The sequence below is a fragment of the Didymosphaeria variabile genome, assembly GCF_027946475.1.
Source record: "Didymosphaeria variabile strain IMI 356815 chromosome Unknown scaffold_4, whole genome shotgun sequence".
NCBI lineage: Eukaryota > Fungi > Ascomycota > Dothideomycetes > Pleosporales > Didymosphaeriaceae > Didymosphaeria > Didymosphaeria variabile.
This window is the reverse complement of record NW_026611623.1, coordinates 786,753-809,332: the sequence shown is the minus strand read 5'-3', so window position 1 is coordinate 809,332 and position 22,580 is coordinate 786,753. Positions and strand designations below refer to the sequence as shown.

Genomic DNA, 22,580 nt, shown 5'->3' with positions numbered 1-22,580 from the left:
AGGTCCATAACTTTCCCACGGCGCTACCACGTGTACTAAACCAACGTCGGCTGTGCGTCCCTTGCAACAAACATTTCGTAGCGACACCCATCTGTCAACACACACCCAGCATACCCCACACGATGTCCGAAGAGCTCCTCCGAGATATTAGCAGGGTTCTCGACGACAAAAAGACGATGTTTGAGACAGAGCGGTCGGTTGGCGTGGTGCGGGCGGACGTGCAAGTCGGCGACTATATCTATGCTTTGGATGGCGCCGATGTTCCTTTTGTCCTGCGACGAGTCGACCGACATTACGTGCTTATGGGCGAGTGCTTTGTGTACAGGGCATTAAGGCACAGTCTTTGCACGTGTTGTGGGTGCGAGCTTGAGCCGTGGCCGATCATCACGCAGATCATTGATATATGGTGACGAATTGTTGGATTTGTGGATCACTGAACACCATCGGCTAAATGCATAACGCTCGGAATCTATACATCACGATGTCCACCCAATTCCAAACTTCCCGGTCGCATCCCCATGACCACCGTTTTTGTCACTTTTCCAACCTACTCCCCGTACACCTGCAAACTCTTCTCCAAATGCGTCTTCTCCTTCGCCCCCGGCATCTCCCCGACTATCCCGCCAAAAACCAACTGCGCCTTCAACTTCCACGTCTTATCCAGACCGTACTTCTCCTGCAGATACGGCGTAATCCCCGGCTGATAATGCTGCAAGCTCGCACCCACGCCCTCGGCCGCCAACGCCGTCCAAACAATCAGCTGGTTCATACCAGAAGAATGTTCTTCCCAGTCAGGATAGAGTTTAGCATGAGCTTGGAAGCGCGGCGAGAGAAGTTCGTACGCGGACGGATCATCGAAGAATAGGACCTGTATCACTGTTAGGTTCAAAAAAAAAAGGATTGGTAGGGGAAAGGACGACTTACTGTCCCCTTCGCAGCGACGAAGCCCTTTATCTTCGGTCCTAGTATACTTATCGCGGCTGGTGCAGTCTCTTCAGTGACGCGATACGCCTCTTCCCAGAGTTTGTCATGCTCGTCACCAAAAAGCACGATTGCGCGCGTGCTGCGCACGTTGAAGGGAGAGGGCGCGTGTTTCAGGGCTTCGGTCACGAGTTCTGAGATGCGGGCGTTGGGAATGGGACTTTCTTTTGAGAGGGTGTAGACGGAGCGGCGGGAGGCAATTGCGGTGAGGAAGGGGGTTGTGGATGCCATGTTTGCTTGTTTTGCTGTGAGGTTGGTGTAGCAATGAGTTTGGGCTGGTTGGAGGTATGAAGAGAGATCGTGTGAAAGCAAATTGTAGATGGAAGGCTGGCTCGATTGTGATGAGTATATTATGTCGCCCTCTACTCTATATTTATATACCTCCCATCTACGACGTCGGCTCCGTACTCTTCTCCTGCGCATCGCGCAATCCCACATCGGCGGAAGCACGATCTCCGATATCAGCACGCCCTAGCCCCAATACACAGGTCGTAACTTACTGACAGCCTCGCACTGCGTGTACATTTCAAAGCATGGTCGCTCTCGGTGCCGAGCATCGATCGGGCTTGCGGCGTGGGATGCGCCCCGTGACACTGCAATGGTTAGATTGGGGGCCGAAGCGGTCGTCGGCCGCACGGCCGTCGGTGGGGTCGTAACCTCCGAGGGGAAAACCGATATCAGCGAGGCCTCAACGCCTGGGCAAGCTCTCTCGCACGACACCAGTAATTTGTTTGGATTATTAAGAGCATGGAATTGGTAGTCTGAGTTTAGATGATTGTTAGTCTTCATCCATCGAGGCAGGTTGCGATATCACACTTTAGCATCGAGGACTCGGCCACCACATTACGTGCGAGATACACCACGCTCCATCGATTGGTTGGGCTTACAAAAGCTTGGTAGTACGTCTTGCTTGCGTTGGGTCGAAGTCTGTGGTTTCCTTGAGATTCGAGCGGCGCTACTTGCTCTACCAACTTCGCTGTTGACACAATCGGCAATGTTCAAACGTATTGGATGTGAATAAGAGAACTTTAACGTGGTCAAAGTCGCAAGGTATGACCGTGTACAGGATACGGGCAATGACACTGCGTCATCAGCCTAGTCTATCTCACGACGTCGGAATCTCAACCGTAGATCTGCTGCCGCATCGAAAACGACTCGAGAGCGCATCAATGGCACCACACAGATATGCAATGCGCGCTGGTACGGTAGTGTTTGAGCCGCCATGGAATTTACTGGAAGCTCAAACATCAAATTCAGAATGAGGATTAGGAATTTCCGTGGAGGATACGCCAAACGCCGTCTTCTTTGAATGGATAAGGCTTGGTGGTGACAACGGGAAGAACTTCAACTCCATGTTTTATGAATTCGCGGAGCCCCATGGTGTGGGTATCACCGTCAAAGATGAGATTAACGTGGGCAGGTTGCAGTGAGCAGCGCGGGCTTGTGGATGCAGAATTGCCGACACAGCCAACGTGAGGCTGGAAAACCTACCGACGAGGATTCATGGGATTGAGGCACGGAGTGCTGTCTAGGGCAAGTGATATAGCAACTGACGACGAGCCATATCGTGAGGCACGTGCGGGCCAATTCACTTGCCAAGGATACCTGTGCGTTCGCTAGCAGTATTATCTGCTTCTCCAGGTTTCATATCAACCTCACCCCTTCGTCGCGGCCCTTCGGCCTCCGAGATATACCGATATCAACAATCTCGAAGTCTTTCAAGAAGCTCCAGAGATACCACCCTTCATCACAACAATGGAAGACAACTCGCTTCTCAATGCTGGTTTCGATCTCTCCAAAGCCCCCAGAGGACCGTGGAATTCTCTGCCCAAGTACAACGAATTCCAGAAATGCGCTGCCAAGGGTCTAATGCTCATGAACGCCATGACAGCTGGAATCTCCGACGCGGGAAGCTTCTTCAAGCCGCCGGTTGAGTCAGCAGAGAGCAAGTTCACCTCGTCTCCTGGATGGTGGGACTTGTATCTATCGGGGTACTACTTCTACGATGCTATGGATATAGATCCATGGTACGGAGATCTCGAGCACAACTGGGGCATAAGCAATGCTCTGCAAGCGAACAACCTATCGGATATGGTCGACTCCAAGGGCGGCAAAATAATGACCCGCTATGTCGAACATAATATCCCGAACGGCGAACACAGCGCGTATGAGCAGTGTTACGTCATGGGCGGGAAGCAATTCACCGTGACTACAACCCTTCTTCACAGATCAGACACACTTTGACTAATATGTATCTCAGTGCACGGGGGCAACCTGCATCCTCGCCATCAACCCTGAAGAAGGCGTCCTCATAGCCCTCGATCGAACGAGCCCAGTGCACCGCGTCAAATGCCACGACAATCTCATCGACCCGCCTGTCCTCGCTCACACATCCGACATCATGTTCGCCCTGTGGAAAGACTGCGCTAGGGCACGCGGCACCAGCATTGATAACTTACACTATTTCCTCTCGGTCTGCATCGACAACGACACCGCCTTACGCATCATCCGCGAAGTGGCCCCAAGCAATCTGCCGTTCTATCCAGGTGTTGTGTTCTCGACCAGGGAGGTAGAAGGACAGGCTCTCCTAGGGACACCGAATGGGGTGGCGATTGGGTATCTTTTGTCTCAGCACAAAGCTGTTTTGGGATTAAGGTATGTGGATACTGTGAGGGTCTTTAAGAGCGAGAGCCATGATCAACTTCCGTGTTGCATGTTTCATATTGCTAAGGTTGAGGACGGTACAAGGAGGGATGTTGTCGAAGCACAGAACAGAAGGGCAAGTAGTGGCTATGGTAAGGAGTGAAGGCTGGGTGAATAGCACGACGGTGTAGCATAGTATAGAGTCTATGCGCTAGACTCGTGTCTATTTTCCGAAAAAGAGAGGAGGCGTGGAGTCACTTCCGCGAAAAGGATTGCGAGGCGTCGCACTACAAACTCTTGGCCTTCTGTCCATCGTACGTCGAGCTTGACCAAGCTACCCCATAACCTCAGTGGTCTAGAATCAAGATTCGCGTACCGGACTCACCACACGCCATCGACCCAGCTAGAGCCCTATAATGACCCAAAGTCTCCAAATCCTCGTTGCCAAACTCGCACGACTCCGTTCCCATTAGAGCTAGTCATGCTCCATTAAGCGAAAGTAGAATCCTATCTGCAGCGATACGACGTCCAGATTAGCCTATACATCCCAACCCGCAACCGGGCGTACACGATAACGTTCAGAGTGCTAGCACCTCGTATACCAGCTGTCAAGATCGTGTCTGCACGTTGTGGGGATTTTGCCGGGTCGCGTCCGAGGTGGTGGGACGACGGGCACGTGTTGACTACCAGTGATGACCAGAGAGACAGGCTGGAACATGCCCTGAGGGAAAGGCTCGCTGAGTCGGACAAGCCTAGCGACCTCATCCACGTTGTCGAGTTGTTCTCTTGCTGCCAAATCGGTATCATTTGAAGGTCTCAATCAACATGAAAGGGGTGCGCACCTTTATAAATCTTGGATAGGATCACGTATCGAAGCGACCTCGCTTCAATACCCGCAGCCACAATGGCAATTTTTACCGATGGTGAAAACCGGGCGCTGTACAGGAGGGAGATTAGCAGTGTGCAGATACGAACTGCTGTGCCTTTTAGGGGGTGTTTGACGGTCAAGGAGGAAGTGATGTGACGTCTGCCGCGTCCTGATCTAGGAGACCGGATGCAATTATAGGTAGAAAGGCACCGAAATAGCCCGAGGGCGTGGTCAAAAAGCCGTTGGAAACGTGTCGTTGTATACAATTGTGCATATTAGCGAGAATTCGTCCCACGGTATTGGCGCAATGTGAAATCTAGAGGATTCTTTCCCTCAGGCCAAGAGAAGTTATGCATTCGGACAGGCCGAGAAGCTCGTGTTGTTGCTGGGCGCAACACGTTGACTTTGAGAAACGACTAGGATATACGTCATCCGGATAGAGCTGTTGATATCGTGAAGTTCAAAAAAACATAAGTAATGACCATCTCTCCTGATAGTCGCACAAGCACTGTAGATTCTTAGCTTAATGTCAATCATCCCCACACCATGATATCATCGTTCCTAATCCCCTCCCTCCTCCTCACCTTTACCCACCCAGCCCTGGCCGACACCTGCACCTCCGTCGAAGCCCTCCACTACATCAACGTAACCTGCCCCCTCTCTCTCGCCTACATCGAAGAGCAATCGCAATACTGGTCCACCTCTTGCTCAGCTCTGCTCCCCTCTTGCATCATCTTTCCCAAGTCAGCGGAAGAAGTCTCCACCGTGGTGAAGATCCTCACAAACACAACTGAGAGATTCGCTGTCAAAAGCGGCGGGCATAACCCCAATAACGGCTTCTCGAGTGTGCAGGGTGGGCCGCTGATTGTCACGGAGCATCTTGCCCAGGCGAACGTGAATCAGGCAACTGGAGTCATTGATGTGGGTCCGGGGAATCGGCTGGATGGTATTGCGGCGAAGTTGCAGGGGAGTGGATGGACGTTCGTGGGTGGTAGGATTGGGAATACTGGGGTAGGTGGACTGGTGCTTGGCGGTGGATTGTCGTATATGTCGGCGCAGTATGGATGGGCGGCAAGCCAGGTGCTTGAGTATGAGATTGTTTTTGCGAATGGGACTGTTGGGCATGTCAATAACGACAACTACCCCGATCTTTTCAAAGCTTTAAAAGGTAAGAAAATGGTTTGTGCTCCAAACTCGGTGTCTAACTGCATTTCAGGTGGCGGCAACAATTTCGGCATTATCACGAACTACAGGTCAGTGTCGATGCGTGTACGGTTGGGACACAAGGGCTTACCGGGTGCATAGGTTGCAAGGACAACGCCAAGCAAACGTATGGGGCGGCAATCTGGTGTACTTGAGGACACCGGAAAAGGACAAGAAACTTCTCAAGGCGGTACGCGACTTTACCGAGTACAACGACGACCCTAAGGCTGCTGTCATCGTAACCGCAGAGCGTACGAACGTCAACGTGGTGGACTCATGGATCATCTTCCTCTTCTACGATGGCCCATCTCCTCCAGCAGGCAAGTTCGATAACTTTACCGACGTCAATCCGCTGCTAGACACGACACGAGAACGCACATACGCCGATCTGATGGCCTTGAGCAATTGGGTCGTTTTGAAAGGCGAGGTAGTAGACATTTCGACGGAAACGATCCCAATCCCAACAGCTGAAGACGAAGCGAAGGTGATGGAGGAATTGCACAAGCACTGGAGAAACATCACTGACACCACGCTGCTCGAGCCCGGAATCGTTGCGTCCATTGCATGGCAACCATTTCCCAAAGCCATCGCCAGGGAAGCTCGTGCACGCAGCCCTGACCTCATTGAAGCGGATGACTCTGTCCATCGGATCATCATCGAGATGAATTACGCGTTCACCCTCCAGTCGAGCTACGATAGGATGGCCGACACGATGGAGGCAACGTACGGGGGCGTGCGAAAGAGGGTCTTGGACTGGCAGCAGGACGGGACGCTTCCGGAAAGTTATAACCCTGTGTTTATGAACTATGGTTTCTTCCGCCAGGATTACTTTGGCAGGTTGAAGCCGGAGAACAGGGCGCTGGCGAAAAGGGTGCAGGAGGAAGTGGACCCGGACGGGCTCTTCCGATCTAGGACGGGCGGATGGAGGCCCTGAATGGTGTGTGCCTCATCTTGTAGTGTATGTACGAGTCAATACAGGTGATTTTCGAATGCAGTCTATTAAGTCAACTTTTAGGAGGGCATGTTGAGGGGGCGCCGCGCCTGCGTTGCCTCGGGCACGCGAGAAGGGCTTAGCGTGTCCCGGCCAGCCACCATGCCACCTTCCTGCCCACTTGCTGCCTTCGTCTGGCGCGCCCCGCCAGCGCTTCCCTCATCATCAACCATCGCTACAGCCTTGTAGTGCAATCGTGCTCTGCGAGAGCTCCATGGGCGAAATGGACAAACGCAAATCTCGCGCGGACGCAGAGTCTCCAGTCGCCTCTGCGCGAAAGCGACGAGGACGAGAACTGCAGCCGGACCAAACGGAGCAACAACGCAACCCTGTGAAACTATTTCATGATTATCTCATGAAGCACTTCCGACCATATTCAGAAAGATGCAAATGTTCTTAGTCTTTATGCGAGTGTCTGTGGTGGTCAACATTGACTAGCGGTAATCAGGACAGCGAGCTTGCGAAGGCCGCGGACATGCTGGTAGGGCCCTGGAAACTTACGCCATGGGAAATCGTAGAACACTTTGAAAGTCTCGCAACGCAACACATCATATGGACCATTAACTTTGTCTGGGATCTTCACGGAATTCACCGCGCTAAAGAATTACCCTGGAAAAAAGTGTACGGGCTATTGGAGGCTAGAATATGGGCAGAGGACCAGACCAAGCCCATACCTAGGGTATTCACGAAGGCGGAATGCGATATGGCTTACCGTAGTTTGCCTGGCCTTGTCGCAAAGGCGGCCACGGACCAGATCTCGAGACCGAGTCCGATAAGCGACGCAGCTGGCAATGTAGAGCAGACGCCCTTGAGACACGGTACGAGAAGCGGCGCCGAGCAGGCAACACCGACAAACAGCTCTGCTGAGCGCGTAGGACATGCCCGAAATATCACGACTTCATCAACCCCTCTAGAAATTGCTGTAACCCAAGCTTCGACCAACTCCAGGAGCGGAGACCTCCCTCCAATGCAACCCTCAAGCCTAACACACGTACAAACAGACCCGCTAAGACGCCGAGTTGATTCCGATGCTTCGATAGACCGTGAGAATACGCCCGTACAACCAGACCCGCTTGGCCGCCGAGATGATTCCAATGCATCCATGGACCGTGAACATACACCACAGACCGATACTGCTCCGTCCGACACCTCAAGAGCAACGGGCCAGGCGGTGGAACCGGACCAACGGTCGGTAATAGATGCAGCTCCGTCGGGTGACTCAAGAGCACCAAGTCAGACGAGGAAGATAACACGACTGAGGAGTGCCACCATAGTCGAGGATCTCAACTCGTCCAGCGCCCTGAGCACGCGTACCTTAAGCCACATACTGGATACGTTCCTCCCGACCCACAAGGCAGCCGTACGTCCAGAAGACGACTTCCTTGAGCTACTGCCGGCTAAAGTACTCGATTTGTGCACGCTTCTTCATGCACCATCCAGCGGGCAGGCTCATGACCAAGAGGCCCTAACAATGGACGGCACCAACGGCTTCAGCGGCGATAGCCACGACATTGAGACTTAGTCCCCTTCTAAGCTTGACTACGATGGCGTTAAAACGTTTGTACTTCCCTTTACCGACTTATCTACAAATGACTCTGTCATTTACATACTTTCGGTCCAAAACAAAACCTGTTTGGTTCTTTATCCTGCCGACAGGCGAGGCAACATCATTCTCGAACAAACGATTCCGACCAAGCTCCTAGAAACTGTTGCTGATTCGGGTGATGCGACTTCCTGGGGACTCAAGGTACAGTCTCACGCCGAAGATTCGAGCTGGCTCAATCCAGGTCTCTACGTACTCAAAAAGTGCTTCCATTATATATTTATCCGAGGAAACGAATGGAATTTTCCTGCCATGGAACCCTTGAGCTTCTTGCGAGCTCCACTTGCTACGTTCTTTGATGATTCTGCTAGGCTTGTGTATTTCGAGCGTTGGCTGGATGGAGAATTGTCTTCTTCCCAGAGGCCTGCACCGCTTCGTGGCAGAAACGGTGCACAGGTCCCCTTTCCTGACAGTGGCCACCCCGCATTTCGCCATATGCCGAGGTATTTACAGTCTTGCAAAGAGTTGGACAGAGTTCGTCAAAGACAGGCAAGACTTGCAGATGCGCTCAATGATCATATACCAAGCCTGGAGGCTCAATTCAAGCTTGCAGTGGAAAGACTTGATAGCTGGCTTGGCAAGCTGAAAGCTCAGCAGGACGCCGCAAAAGCAGATACAGATAGAGCCTTGAAGGACTTCTATCAAAAAACACTTTTGGTATACAAAGGGCTTCTCTTGGGCGAGGATCAAGAGGTCTACGAAGCTTACGCTCGCGATTCGACGGAAAAGGCAAAGCCGAAAAAATACCAGAAGCTCGAGGAGGACCTGCGTCGACTGCAAGCTCAGAGGTCGGATGCGCAGGACAAGAAAAGAGTGTATCTTCGGTTTCTCATTGTTCTTCAGACAGGTAAAGATTTTGCAGAACGAAGGAAGGTGACAGAAGACGATGAGGCTTCGCAAGCCGAGACACGATTAGCGCAGATATATCTCGAGGAATTAGAGGCGTTCACACAGGATCAAGAGGAGAGGGCGCAAACGAGGGAGCTTCTGCATTCTCTCGCTCGGCCAACGACATCAGCAGGGGGCCAGGTTAGCGTCAATGAGGACGACCTCGCGACGCGACAGCCGCAGTCCAGGCCGGAACCCAACGATGCTACAGCTGACGCCAATCTCTCAGTCATCTCAACCTGACAAGTCCGCGTTACTCGGTAAAGCCATGCGCGCTACAGAAGCCAGGCAGAAGTCCTCAGAAGGATCAGCCTCGCGAGGCACTCGCCATCGATTGCAAACCCGTCCCAGAGCGGTTGAAGTCGAGGAAGACCCAGCCGCGCTTCTGCAACGCTTTCAGAAGGGAGGCTCGCTTCCGACGACGAGGCTGCAAGACTGTGGGGAGTCAACAGACCCGCACGGAGATGACTTGGACCTTGTTGGACTGAGGAAGTCTCTGTTCAAGATGTGAACACACATGCATGTATCGGATGCCTGAACAATAGATGAAGATGTAATATATATCATCAAGAGCTGGTTTTTCACATTTGACGTTGAGGGTAAGAGCACAACTTAACGCCTTAATGTATCTTTGAAATACCGTTGTTTCTGTTAAAAGATCACTATCGTGTGGCCTACTACCTGTTCGAACAGCTTCGTTCTTCGCGTTCTACGCCCGGCGCGCCAGACCGGACATGGTCGCGGCTCTGGCGGTTGTTGGTGTCCGTTGTGGGTCTGTTAGTGTACATTAGAGCGGATGACGTGAGCTAGAATACGGTACACTACGGGTTTGCTGCTACATCCGCACCGTGGAATTGCCGCGATGCGTCCTGCACACACTACGGCCTTACTCGGGAGCCTTCCAGACTATAAGAGCTTAAGATGATATCTTCTCACACTTTTCACCTCGGCAGCCATGCCAACCCAATGCTAAGGCCACCGTTCTGCACCGTAGTCTGATTCGTGGTCTCGAGTCGAACTTGATGTATACACGCTTACTCTACTATTGCAGCCTCGGCCGGCGAGCGCGTAGGACCGGTGTACGCCACGATTTACACTAAGATCCTAACGTATGTCGTCGGTCGACCAGGGTAGGGTTCGACTGTGAAATAGCCGCCGTCTGGCCCTCAGGCCCACACACCCATCATGTCACGAGAATCAGGCCATCCCCAACGCTAGCTCAACTCACCTGCATGCGCGATATCCTTCCACCCTCGAGAACAGAATCGACGCCGTCAGCATACCTACCAGAGAGAACGGGAACACCCCACCCACGTGATGTGGGGCTGCAGCACTACCATACCATACCTCCTCGACTTACCCATTCATAAAACCAACAATTTCAACAGCTTATACCGACAAAACGAGCCCTCCCTGACACGAATCCTGCTCGTCGTTCACCATGGCCTCGGACTCTTCCCCACCCCCAAAGTCCTTTAACCTCGCCATCATAGGCGGAGGCATCTCAGGCCTCACCCTAGCCATCGCCCTCCACACCCGCAACATCCCCATCACCGTCTACGAAAGCGCCGCTTCCTTCGGCGAAATCGGCGCAGGCGTAGGCTTCGAGGCGAATTTCGTGCGTACCATGGACCTCATTGCGCCCGGGATTAAAGAGGGGTTCCTGCGCTGCAGTAAGAACCAGGAGAGCGTACCGCCGAAGTGGTTCGACGTAAGGGTGGGAGATACGAGGAGAGCTGATGGTGAGGGCGTCGTTCATGAGAAGGGTGGTAGGAAGATTAAGCTAGGGGAACCGATTTTCACGATGCCTGCGAGGGCAGGGCCAAGAGGGGGTGTGCATCGCGCGCATTTTTTGGATGAGCTTATCAAGCTTCTTCCTCAGGGGATTGCGCTCTTCAAGAAAAAGCTTGTGGATGTGTCTGAGGGGGAGGGCGGCGACGCGGTGTTGCACTTTGCGGATGGCACTACGGCGCAGCACACGGCTGTCATCGGTTGCGACGGGATTAAATCACGCACCAGGGAAATTGTTCTCGGACTGGAAGACGCACGGCCTGTTTTCTCGGGGAAGTATGCGTATAGGGCTATTGTGCCTATGCAGAAGGCGCTTGAGTTTTTGGACGAGGAGGAAGCGACTACGCCGCAGATGTACTGTGGGTATAAAGGGCATGTGCTGACGTTTCCCATCGCGAATGGCACGATTTTCAACGGTGAGTTTTTCAGCTAAGTCTTTTGGTGATGAGGGAGGCTAATGGCGCGCAGTGGTGGCGTTCAGCTCGAGATCCGAGTGGACCGACCCCGAGTGGGTGGTCAAGACGTCAAGAGAAGACATGCTCGCGGACTACGCAGACTGGACCGAAAAGGTCAAATGCATCATGGCTAACGTCAAGAATCCGGACATATGGGCGCTGTACAATCACGTTCCGGCGAGCACGTTCTACCAGGCGCGACCGCGAATTTGCTTGCTCGGTGACGCAGCGCATGCAACTACGCCGCATCAGGGGTCTGGCGCGGGCATGTGCATTGAGGATTGCTACGTGCTTGGCGAGCTTCTTGGCGAGATATCGAGTGCGGATGAATTGGAGAAAGTTTTTCGGGCTTACGATGCAGTGAGGCGGCCGCGGGCGCTGAAGTTAGTGGAGACGAGTCGACAAGCGGGGATGCTGTGGGAGTTTGAGGGGCCTGGAGGTGATGATCTCGACGCTTTTGAGAAGGATGCTATCTCTAGGATGTCGTGGATATGGGACCACAAGATTGAGCGGGATCTCGAGAGAGCAAGGGAGTTGCTGCGGGCTTGAATGCATGCGTGTCATCGTATCCTCACTTTTGCTAAGTTGAAGGCAAGACTACTTGAAAGACCACAGTGCTCGTTCTCGCTACAAATATACCTTGACCCGCCCCCTACAGCACAAATCGAAACTCAGGATGTTCCCAGCCCAATTTCTCCACCTCACTCTGCTCAGTCACCGGCTCCGTCCTCCCGCTCTCGTCCCTCTTCTTATTCGTCAACCAACACCCCACAAAATACACCGTCGACGCCGCAGCCCCCATACACGTCAGCCCCAGCCCGGTGCTAAACCCAGTGTGAAACCTAGGCGTCTCCTTGAACAGAAACACATTCGACGACACGAAAGCACCCGCAGTACCGAAGTTGATAATGGCTGCAATAGCTATGGCCCGCTTGTACCCGCTGCCCGCGTTGACACTGACCCAGATGATGCTGATTGGCATAGCGACGTATGCGCCGCATGCGATGAGGAACATGCCTGCGTATCGTGTCACAGCAGATGGCGGGTAGACCACCTCGATGATCAAGCCGGCGGCTAGAATGCCCTGTTGCACCATGTATTAGCCGCTGGGAGCAGGAAAAGGCAAAGGAAAGCGAAAGGTAGGGGAAGCTTACACATCCCAAGAGGTAGAAGCCATAGCGGTGGTTCATTCGCTCTGAGAGGAGGCAGAAAATAACGGAGACAGCGGCGCCAGTGAGGTAGACGGGGATGGTGTGGACTTGAGCGGAGGTGGCGGTGTAGCCAAGGCCTTTGAGAATGGTGGGCTGGAAGTTTGCGAGGGAGTTTGCGTTTTCGGTTACGCCGAGGTTCATGGCGACGCTGTTATCAAGTTAGCACTGTGGTTATATAATATTTCTTCCGTTCTCCTCATCTCCATACGTTCGCAGGGGTAAAAATCGATACGGAGACGGAGATGATAGAGAAGAAGGGGACATACCCAGCCCAGATCTTCCAATCGCCCAGCTCGCTTAGGACATCCCTAAAGGTAATGGTATCATGAGGATTGTGCCCTCCCTCCTTTACACGCCTTAGCATCAGTTCCTTCTCCGCGCCGTGCAGAAAGTTGCAGTGTTCCGGGAACGGGGGGACGAAGAACCAACACCCAAGGGCAATGACAATGGTAAGAATTCCCTCGATGATGAAGATCCACCGCCAGGCAGAGTACCCGCCCACACCGCTCATCTTGGCGATCAAACTCGAGATGAACCCGTTCACAGCCCCAGCAATGATCCCCGCGGTTAGGAAAATTACATAGCGGCCCAGATACTCGGCGGTGGTGTAGTACGCGCCGATCAAGTACGCTGCACCGGAGATGAACGCAGACTCGCAGATTCCTTCAAGCAGACGCGTTATGACGAGCTGTTCCCAGGTGCGGACGAGGCCGCAGCCGATGACGGTGACGGCCCAGAGGAGCATCATGACGCAGAGCGACTTGGGGCCGTATTTCTTGAAGAGGATGGTGCAGGGGATGCCGGCGACGAGGTAGCCGAGGTTGAAGACCCAGACGCAGATGTTGAAGCGTTGGCCGATGAGGTTGAGTTCTTTTTCCATGCCGGCGATTTTGGCGTTGCCGATCTGGGGAGTGAGTGTTAGTCGAGGTAGCACAAGGTGTTGTGCCACCTGTCTGTCTAGGGTTGGAGCGTTGCAATCTTGCTTTTTGCACGGTGTCTATCTGAGAAGATGCGATTGGGACTTACATTTGCTCTGTCGATGAAGTTGCAGAGGTAGAGGATCCATAGCACTGGGATGATACGCATGTCCAGCTTGCGAACGAGGCGCCGCTCAGCGGCGCGGTCGACGGGTTGCTCATGGGAGGAGGTTAAGCTTGGGGAGAGAGCTGCGTCTGTGACGGCGGTCTGCTTCTCTGATGAGGTTGTCTGGGTCGCCATTGTTGCTCCCTCAAGAATTCCAACACAAGACCGAACACTCTGCAGCTTCTGCAGCTCGACGAACAGGGTAAATACGAAAAGGAAGAAACGAGGGAGACGCGATCCTGAACTTTCTGCGGATGTCGGGCAAGAGGAGCACGAAGCGAAAGCGAGGGGATGGAACAGCCGACCCAGAAGAGTGGAAGACGACAAGGTTGCTGCAGCACGAGCGAGGTCTGCAGCGGGCGAGACCAATGTCTGTCTTAGAGGGGTTCAACAGCTGCTGCAGATCGAATCACACCGCAGGGCAGACATTCCGAAGTATAACAGCAAGGCGAAGATGAATCGTTCCATTCGAACGGTGTATCATCTCGTGCCCCTCTCGTCGCTTGGATGAAAGGACCCTGCATACACCCTTACATCGCGTCCCGCCTCCGCAGAAGGGCCGACCGTACTTGCGTACACACATTGTCCTGATATCAGACTACGCCAGGAAGGGATCATCGGCCGTCTCAAGAAGACTCTGATATTCTATCACCACTCACCGCAACTTCCTCCTCGTAATTGCAACAGGCTCTCAGAGACGCGAGATTACAGCCAAGACGTACCGGAGAATCCAGGCCTCCTCCGAGTTCCCATTGCAGCTGAATGTACCGCTGCAGACGCGGCGTAAACGCAAATTTGCGACTGCCGAGCCTGTAACAACGCCACAAGACCCCATCCAGGACGCGGGACGCCGGCGCGGTGCCAAAGGTACCGCTGTCGTGGGAATGGTGTGCCATCGTGGGGTCTTCACGGAAGGATTTCATGCGTGCCGAATAAGGCATCTGGTTTTCTGAGCGAATCGGACCGTATTGTTGAGTACATGGGTGTATTCGTGGCATACGATTCCCTACCGCATGGTGGGGGATCGCAGCTGTCAAAACGCAAGATCTTACTGTTGTATAAAGACAGGTAAGATCGTCTCTCCATCGCACTCGTATGTCCATCCCACCTTGGTTCAGTGTAAGCTTTGCTGATCTTTGGTAAACTACCCGCTGTACGGACACCACCGAAGTAACATCTAGGCAATCAGACAGAGTGGATCAATACGAGGCTTCTGCAGCGGCTGTAGCGGTTGCGGGCCAATAGCTCGTCCCCACACCCCTGCAGCGGAGGAAGCGAACGGTCGCGGGAGCGTCACCCCGAGCCCCGGGCCGTTTAAACCTTGGAAACCTTACTTGATCCTTCACCCGGGCGCCTATTCGCAGGAGCTGTGCACGGCCCGGCAGAGAGGGGCCGAAGAGTATACGAGCACGAAGGTTTGCGTGCTCGCGTGTTTATGCAAGGCGCAACTGTGCCACGGTGGAAAAAGCATCTTGAGGCTCATTAACGTTCACGAAGAAGCTGGCGATCGCGTGCGAGGAAGCGAGCGGGAACGTTGGAACATACCCAGGTACCATAGGTAGTGAGCTTCTTCTTGGGGACAAGGATCGACGTTGCTATTACACATGTCTGCAGCGTGGAAGTCACTCTAGCGTTGCAATTCGCGCAAAATTCCCGTGAGACATTGCAGAGCTAGGATGATCGCTGTCGGCCCTACCCAGCAGCAGTGACATGTCCTCACTGTCGGACGGACGCTGTTTCGAGTAGGATTAGTACTCGTTCATCGTACGATTGGATTGGGGTAGATAGTCAATACAGAACGTTGGGATGAGGGCCCAACACCAGATTGCGGGATCCTGGTGGCACCCGCAACGTGCGAGGTGAGTATCGTAATAAGCCACGTTCAACTCGCCATCCACTGAGGTGGACGTTTACTGCCTAAGTTCTTGAAATAGCCTGGAGAGGTACTTTGTCACCCTGTTTGTCTGAGCAGTCGGTCCGCCTTGTTGGAACCAAGTTCGAAGTGGAACACTACCGACTGGGCCGCCTGATGCCTCGTATGCAGCAATCAAAGTTGCCCGGTGCTGGCCCGGTGCCCTGGTAAAGCAGGCTGTCAGAGCACAACAGGCAGGAAAAAAAGACAAACTCTGATCGACGGGGCCGCTTTGCGCCTCTTGGGACGTCCCGCTCTCTGAGTGCGTGCCCCGACGATGAGCCGTTCGCTCTTTGCACAGTCTCTTCTTTGCTAAGCATCCATCTGAAGAAGATCAACCTCACAGACAGGTGATCGTCTATAAAACTACTTGTACCGCATAAGCTTCACGATCTGAGATCTGAACGCCGTGGGACCCCTTGTTTATGTCTCCTTGTACGACTCAGTGCGACAGCCAAGGCAGTGTGCAACCATGGGCACTGTCATCTTCTCAGCTTACGCGAATGAGCAGCGCGATCTGAGATGGGTGTCTGTCTCGTTGTCTGCAGTAGCGCTGGTGCTGCTCACGATGCGTATGACGACCACATGGAAGAATCGTGGGTGGTTTGGTCTTGAAGACGCGTTTGTTATCGCTTCTACTGTAAGTTGAATCTAGGTACACTCAATCACGACCATGACTGACCGACAAGGTTTTCTTAATTATCTTTGCAGCGATGGTCTTCGCATCTACGCACTATGGCTTCGGAAAGCACGTGGTAGACATCAAGGCGTCGGGAGGCGATGTCCGAGAAGCTCTCAAGGTTAGTGGCACTTGGACGAGAAGGACTCACCCATACAACGAGAAGGATTCACCCAATTGACAGAGACCCTGCAGTACTTCTATCTAACAGTAGTCTTCTACACCCTCACAAACGGCATGAACAAATTCGCCTTCCTCATGCTCTACCACCGCGTCTTCCCCATTTCCGGCTTCCGCAAAATAATCTACGTCATGATGGCCATCAGCGGCCTCTGGACAGTCGCCTACCTCTTCGTCGGCATCTTCCAGTGCAATCCCGTCGCACGCGTCTACGACCGCACAATCCCAGGTACATGCATAAACTTCGCGTGGCATCGGTACGTCCCTTCCCCTTTGAAGAAAGGATTAGTCCAATTAGTGATTGACAGCTGGACGAACGCCATCTCCAACCTCCTCACCGACCTCATCATCTTCTTCCTCCCCATGCCGCTCATCCTCAAACTAAACATGTCCCTCGGCAACCGCATCGGCCTCGTCATCCTCTTCAGCATCGGCTTCTTCATCTGCCTCATCACCACCCTGCGCATGGCGACCCTCCCGCAGACGCTCAAGCTCAAAGAACCAACGTGGGAGTCCGCGCCGACAAATCTCTGGTCGTTCATCGAGGCGGCTGTGGGTGTCATTTGCGCGTGCTTGATTAGTCTGCGGCGCACGATTTCGAGGTTTTGGCCGCAGAAGTGGCGGAGTAATAAGGGTACGAGCGCGGGGTATTATGCGCCGTATGGAGGGGGGAGTACAGGTGGGAAGGTGTCGAGGGGGACGTTTGGGAGGGGACAGGCGGGGAGTTTTCATATGGAGGCGCTGAAGAGTGCGAGGAAGGAGGCGAAGGGGGACGCGGTGGTTACGTTGGTTAGTCGGAGTGAGTCGCAGGAGAGAATATTCGAGGGGATCACGGTGACGAAGGATATCCAGGTGACGAGGGATTAAGGCTATGAAAGACGATCTAGTTATTGTCAGGTGCAAAATTAGAGAGCAGCAGTATTGATCATTATACTGTCTATGATACAGAAAGACATCAGCAAGGATGTCCTCTGTGTGTGCTGCGAAAATCTATTGCTAAATGCATAAATGTTGTTGTATAATCCCGCCGAAACGCAGAGCATATTGGTCGCAGACGAAGTCGCTTCAGGTGAAACATCAAATCGGCTCATCGCGGGGCTCGATGAGAATTTCGTTCATGGCGACATGGTCTGGCTGCTTGAGCGCATAGATGATGGCGTTTGCTACATCTCCAGGATCCAAGACCTTGGCACCCGAGGGCTCGCCGAACTTCTCCAAGGCCTCTTTATCCGTCGACATGCCAAGCAGATCCGTCGCTACGTTACCGGGCTGAAGGCTTGAAATACGTAGACCGGTGCCTGCAGTCTCAACTCGCAGAGCCTGAAGCGTAGCCTCAACGAAGAACTTGCTAGCGGAGTAGACACCAAGACCAGGGAATACTTTGCGGCCTGCATCTGAAGAGATGGCAACGAAGTGACCCTTGCTGCGCGCGAGCATACCAGGTACTGTTGATGAGATACAGTTGAGGAGACCCTTGCAGTTGACGTCCACTGTACGGTCCCATTCTTCGGTTTGCACGTTCTTCATCATCGTGAAGTACATGACGCCAGACACTGAGATGAAGATGTCGATCGGCCCAAGTTTCTTCTCTGTCTCGGTGATGAGCGCCTGCACCTGCTCTCTGTCCGTGACATCTGTCTTTTGGCAGAGGACTTTGCCTTCACGCACAACAATGCGCTTCTTCAAGTCCTCAAGAGCATCGAGGCGTCGAGCAGCAAGTGCAACATGGCACCCTTCACGAGCCAGCGCCGTAGCGGTAGCGGCGCCGATGCCAGACGAAGCACCCATAACGACAGCCACTTTGTTGTACAGCGGACCCCTCTTGGGCAGCTGGCCAGTACCACCTGTTGCATTCGCGGTTGCTGGCGGTTTGGGAAGCCATCCACGGGCGTACCAATGGCGAGTGTATGTCTCTAGGAGGATCTCATCCACTTTGGGCCGCTCTACGGCAGCGCGGAACGGTCTAGTCTTTGCGTTGTCAAGCACGACGATGTCGCGGAGGAAATCGACACTAGGCATACCACTACGGAGTATGTCGATTGTGAATGCACCGTCTCCGCCCTTCGCAGAGCCTCGCTTGTCGTCCCACAGCTCAACCCACTTGTTGAACTCAAGCGGTTCCGTGGGGTAACCGAGATGGTTCAGAGTCTCGAACACTGCGCTAGTATCGACAGGAGTGGGGTCACCCAAGTGGAAGATGACCTGGTCCGCGTCTGTCTCGTTGCCTAGATGGACGATAGCTTTGCTGACGAAATCGACAGGAGTCATCTCAGCGCGCCAACCCTTGACGTTGGGGAAGTGGCCAATGCGGATGGATTCAACCATGAGTGCTGTTAGAAGATCCCAGGCATTTGATGCACCGGATTGGCTGTGGCCGCTAATTGTACCGCAACGGTGAACCTTGACTGGTAGTCCTCGCCGGCCCGCTTCCAGGACCAGCTGTTCAGCGACCCATTTTGTCTGGCCGTAGCCGTCTGCGAGCTTCTCTGGAACATCTTTAACGTCCAACATGGCATCCTCGGGCCAGCCTGCTTGTCCAGATGCGGGAGGCAACACTCCGTTTGTAGAGACATATTGAACAGTGGCCCCACCTTGGCAGGCAAGACGAAGGATCTCTTTTGTGCCGATAACATTAGGCAGTCGTAACGCAGCATAAGGATACACCAAGTTCACAGTTGCCGCAGCATGGACAATGACGTCGACGCGATTAGCGACGTCTGCGAAAACATCCGGGGACAGGCCAAAGCGCCTCCGCGACAAGTTTCCGGGAAGAATCTCCACACGCTCCATGATAAGATCGCTCCATAAGCCGAAATCGAGCAGGTTTCGTCTAATCCTTGCAATACCTGCAGGAAGGTCGTCCTGCGAAGCATCGCTAAAGCGCACAAGACAGATGATTTTGGCGGAAGTGCTGTCGAGAAGGTCGCGAAGCAGGAAAGCACCCAGGAAACCCGTCACACCAGTTAGAAGAACCGTGTTCGCGTCCTTTAGCGCATTCATCTTTGTATTGGTAGGCTGAATGTCCTTATCGAGCACAGCGTCAGCCCGCAGTACAGCAGGTAGGTCGGCTTGCACTGCAGCAGTTTGTCCATCACGGACAGATCGCACTGTGTCTAGATGACCATTAAGGGTGGCTGGATCAGCAAGCCGAGCGACTGGGATCTTCAGACCAAACCTGTTCGACAATCGAGCAGCAAGGTCGGCGAGTAACAGGGAGTGGCCGCCTAGATCGAAGAAATTGTACTCCGGCGTGATTGAGCTCGGCTGGATCCCGAGAATGGAAGCCCAGACTGAGGTAATTTGCCCAATATCAATGGGGTCCTGCTCGTATTGTGCTCGCTTTCCAGTCGGCGACTTCGTCCTCTCATTTGGCGGAGGAAGTTGCTTAAGATCTACTTTGCCTGACACCTCGTGCGTGGGCAATTCATCCATCTCTACCCATACATGAGGAATCATGTAGTGCGCAAGGTATGGCTTGAGTATCTGCCTAGAACTCATGCTACGACCTTCGTTGTCAACCTCGATATCGGGTCGTTCAGAGGAGGAGGCTTCTTTGTCCCGCACAAAGTATGCAACCAACTGTTTGTCTATACCCTCGCCATGAGCCACGACCGCACAACGACTGGCGGATAGATATTGTACGATTGCGTTTTCCACCTTTCCAGGAACAACAGAATAGCCGCGGAGTTTGATCATAGCTCCGACTCTTCCAGTGATCTCCAGCAGGCCTGATGGAAGCAGACGTGCCTTATCACCGGTCCTGTACATTCGAGCGCCAGACTTGGCACTGAAGGGATTCCGGATAAATGCCTTCTCTGTTGTCTCTGGAAGGTTGAGGTATCCTCGAGCAAGAAGATGGCCACCAACAAAGAGCTCGCCATTGCTACCGTCATCAACTCTCTGGCCGCTCTCGTTTAGGATGTAGATATACTTCTGGTCGATTAAAGGAGGGCCGACCGGGCAGTAGAGGGCTTTCGGATCAATCTTGTCGAGCATCTCCCGGATATCACCACAGGCGACTTCGTGGGTCTCACAGGCGCTATAAACGTTGAGCAAGCGGGCGTTTGGTAAGATCTTCAGACCACGGCGGGCAAGATCTGTGGTCACTACTTCGCCATTCAACCATATAGTCTTCAGATTAGGCAGTCGGTTGCCCAGGTTCTGATGTCGCGATAATATTGCTGCGAACAGTGTCGGTGTGAAGAGGGTTTCAGTGATCTTTTTGGAAGACAGCAAGTCGACAAGCATGCGAGGATCATAGCTCGCCTCGTCGGGAACAGCCACTACAGTCGCGCCGCGTAGGAGCGGTCGAATGCATTCCCAAACGAAGAAGACATTGCAGGCAACGCGGTCTCCTGGCTGGAGGTCTGACAGTCCGAAGCGAAGGTCATATGAGAGAACAGCTGCTCTATGAGAGTTTGCGATGCCCTTGGGCTTGCCTGTGGTCCCACTCGAATAAGCAACAAAGCTTAGTTTTTCGAGATCGGTCTCTGCGGGCAAAGGAGGAAGCTCGCTCTCTTGTACATGGCCGTTGCTGTTGGCGGCCTCTTCGTCCAGGCTAATGAGGGGAACTCCTTGCTTAATCTTGCCGACTTCGGCGCGTACCGTCACAACAACCACCGGGCGGGCATCGTCAATGACATCGGCTAGCAGATCCGGGGGATATGCAAGCTCGAGCACCAAAAAAGCACCACCTGCGCGCAAAGCAGCGAGACAAGCGATCACGTAGTCAGCGGACCGGGGTAGGAGAACGCCGACCAAGCTGTCGCGACCAACGCCATGGGCTCGGAGGCGGTCGGCTAAAGCTGCGACCTTTTCGTGGAGCTCAGCATAAGTATAGCTGTGCTTGTCGTCTTCTAAAGCAACAGCATCTGGAGTCGCCTGCACTTGTTTTGAAAAGAGCGCCGAAAGGTCTTTCGTCGTGTCGATGATGGGCATGTTTTGGCGGGGGTAGTAGTGTGAGGTAGGTAGATGCCGACTGGGCATTTTGACGTATATAACCCACCACGTCGCCCCCGCAAAAGCAAGGAACCTCGATGTCAAAATCGGTGCACCAGCTTTGACTGTTGAGACGCTTGACCAGTAATGTCGTTCGCTTATCTCGGCGGTTGCTTGGTCTAGGGCTCGTTCGCTCTAGTGTGACTTTTGCCGATGACGTTATTTCGGTTGGCGTCGCCTTTGACGGAAGTCGGAGCCTGATTGAAACACGAACAATAACGAGGACGCGAATGGAAAGTTGCCAGTTCGTAAAAGTCCCGGGTGCGTAGGAGAGACGGCGTGGGGGAGGAAGAGGTGAACAAACGTGAAGGCTTGGCGCGTGCGGACAGCCGTTCCGTTCCTCTAGCGGCAAAGCGGACCGACCTCTGTATCCTCTACAAGATGTAGGAACCGTTGTTGACTTTAGAGATAAGAGGGTTGTATATGTACTATCCAGTGAGCAAATCATTCGGTGAGCGTCCCGAGGCTATGAAAGCTTGATGTTGGACCGAGCGGTCTTGCGCAACTGTCGATATGGAGCGGTGTGCCTTGCCAACGCATCACGATAGATACATGCGTTCACTTCCTTTGGCTTGTGAGAACGTATAGACGTGGTCGCAAATGGGTCAATTCGCTTTGGGTCAAAGGTCGCGTGGGCTGGTTCGCACAAGATACGCATGTCGGAAGCCGCAGTTGTCGTGGCAGTGCCACAGCATGCATTGGTTCCGGTACACCACATTGCATTGGTAGAAGGGCAACACGGTCGAAGCACAGAGGGTTTTGCAACGGCTGAATGGATGATATTGATAAGCTTGAAGGCTGTCTGCTATATTGTTAGCTAGAAAGTACGCCAGTAGGAAGCCAACCTCTTCTCGGTGGCAGCTTTCCGGCTTTCCATCGTTCAGATAAGCTCACATAGCTGCTTCTTGCGAGCTGTGTATCCGTTGACGATCGAGGAAGGTGCGACCGAAGGGGCAGCTGTGGCAAGAGCTTAGCGATAACAGAAGCCCCTCTCGTAGCACCGGTCGCGAGCCTTGGGAGAGCTCGACGGCTATTGCACACTCCGAAAGGTGTCGACAGAGTGAAGTGGAGGAGAGATGGAGTGAGGTTCAATT

At 53.4% G+C, this 22,580-nt stretch overlaps 9 protein-coding genes across 9 annotated transcripts; 6 read left to right on the top strand and 3 right to left on the bottom strand.

Moving 5' to 3' along the window:
- Window positions 1-547: 547 nt before the first annotated feature.
- N0V89_005161 (uncharacterized protein) lies at window positions 548-1,212 on the bottom strand (the record flags this gene model as incomplete). Its single annotated transcript, XM_056213939.1, has 2 exons — window positions 548-868; window positions 925-1,212. 2 exons carry the CDS (start codon window positions 1,210-1,212, stop codon window positions 548-550), a joined length of 609 nt encoding a protein of 202 aa, XP_056071206.1.
- A 1,524-nt stretch (window positions 1,213-2,736) lies between these two features.
- On the top strand, window positions 2,737-3,787 carry N0V89_005160 (uncharacterized protein; the record flags this gene model as incomplete). Its single annotated transcript, XM_056213938.1, has 2 exons — window positions 2,737-3,186; window positions 3,242-3,787. 2 exons carry the CDS (start codon window positions 2,737-2,739, stop codon window positions 3,785-3,787), a joined length of 996 nt encoding a protein of 331 aa, XP_056071205.1.
- A 1,251-nt stretch (window positions 3,788-5,038) lies between these two features.
- N0V89_005159 (uncharacterized protein) lies at window positions 5,039-6,629 on the top strand (the record flags this gene model as incomplete). The annotated part of the gene is made up of 3 exons (XM_056213937.1): window positions 5,039-5,660; window positions 5,709-5,745; window positions 5,798-6,629. 3 exons carry the CDS (start codon window positions 5,039-5,041, stop codon window positions 6,627-6,629), a joined length of 1,491 nt encoding a protein of 496 aa, XP_056071204.1.
- A 532-nt stretch (window positions 6,630-7,161) lies between these two features.
- Window positions 7,162-8,208, top strand: N0V89_005158 (uncharacterized protein; the record flags this gene model as incomplete). Its single annotated transcript, XM_056213936.1, has 1 exon — window positions 7,162-8,208. The coding sequence occupies one exon, from the start codon at window positions 7,162-7,164 to the stop codon at window positions 8,206-8,208; it is 1,047 nt and encodes a 348-aa protein (XP_056071203.1).
- A 516-nt stretch (window positions 8,209-8,724) lies between these two features.
- Window positions 8,725-9,420, top strand: N0V89_005157 (uncharacterized protein; the record flags this gene model as incomplete). The annotated part of the gene is made up of 1 exon (XM_056213935.1): window positions 8,725-9,420. One exon carries the CDS (start codon window positions 8,725-8,727, stop codon window positions 9,418-9,420), a length of 696 nt encoding a protein of 231 aa, XP_056071202.1.
- Window positions 9,421-10,618: 1,198 nt separating this feature from the next.
- N0V89_005156 (uncharacterized protein) lies at window positions 10,619-11,972 on the top strand (the record flags this gene model as incomplete). Its single annotated transcript, XM_056213934.1, has 2 exons — window positions 10,619-11,384; window positions 11,437-11,972. 2 exons carry the CDS (start codon window positions 10,619-10,621, stop codon window positions 11,970-11,972), a joined length of 1,302 nt encoding a protein of 433 aa, XP_056071201.1.
- Window positions 11,973-12,075: 103 nt separating this feature from the next.
- N0V89_005155 (uncharacterized protein) lies at window positions 12,076-13,852 on the bottom strand (the record flags this gene model as incomplete). Its single annotated transcript, XM_056213933.1, has 4 exons — window positions 12,076-12,507; window positions 12,578-12,782; window positions 12,901-13,538; window positions 13,661-13,852. 4 exons carry the CDS (start codon window positions 13,850-13,852, stop codon window positions 12,076-12,078), a joined length of 1,467 nt encoding a protein of 488 aa, XP_056071200.1.
- Window positions 13,853-16,101: 2,249 nt separating this feature from the next.
- N0V89_005154 (uncharacterized protein) lies at window positions 16,102-17,355 on the top strand (the record flags this gene model as incomplete). The annotated part of the gene is made up of 2 exons (XM_056213932.1): window positions 16,102-16,269; window positions 16,435-17,355. The coding sequence occupies 2 exons, from the start codon at window positions 16,102-16,104 to the stop codon at window positions 17,353-17,355; spliced, it is 1,089 nt and encodes a 362-aa protein (XP_056071199.1).
- Window positions 17,356-17,565: 210 nt separating this feature from the next.
- N0V89_005153 (uncharacterized protein) lies at window positions 17,566-21,426 on the bottom strand (the record flags this gene model as incomplete). The annotated part of the gene is made up of 1 exon (XM_056213931.1): window positions 17,566-21,426. The coding sequence occupies one exon, from the start codon at window positions 21,424-21,426 to the stop codon at window positions 17,566-17,568; it is 3,861 nt and encodes a 1,286-aa protein (XP_056071198.1).
- Between the last annotated feature and the right edge of the window lie 1,154 nt (window positions 21,427-22,580).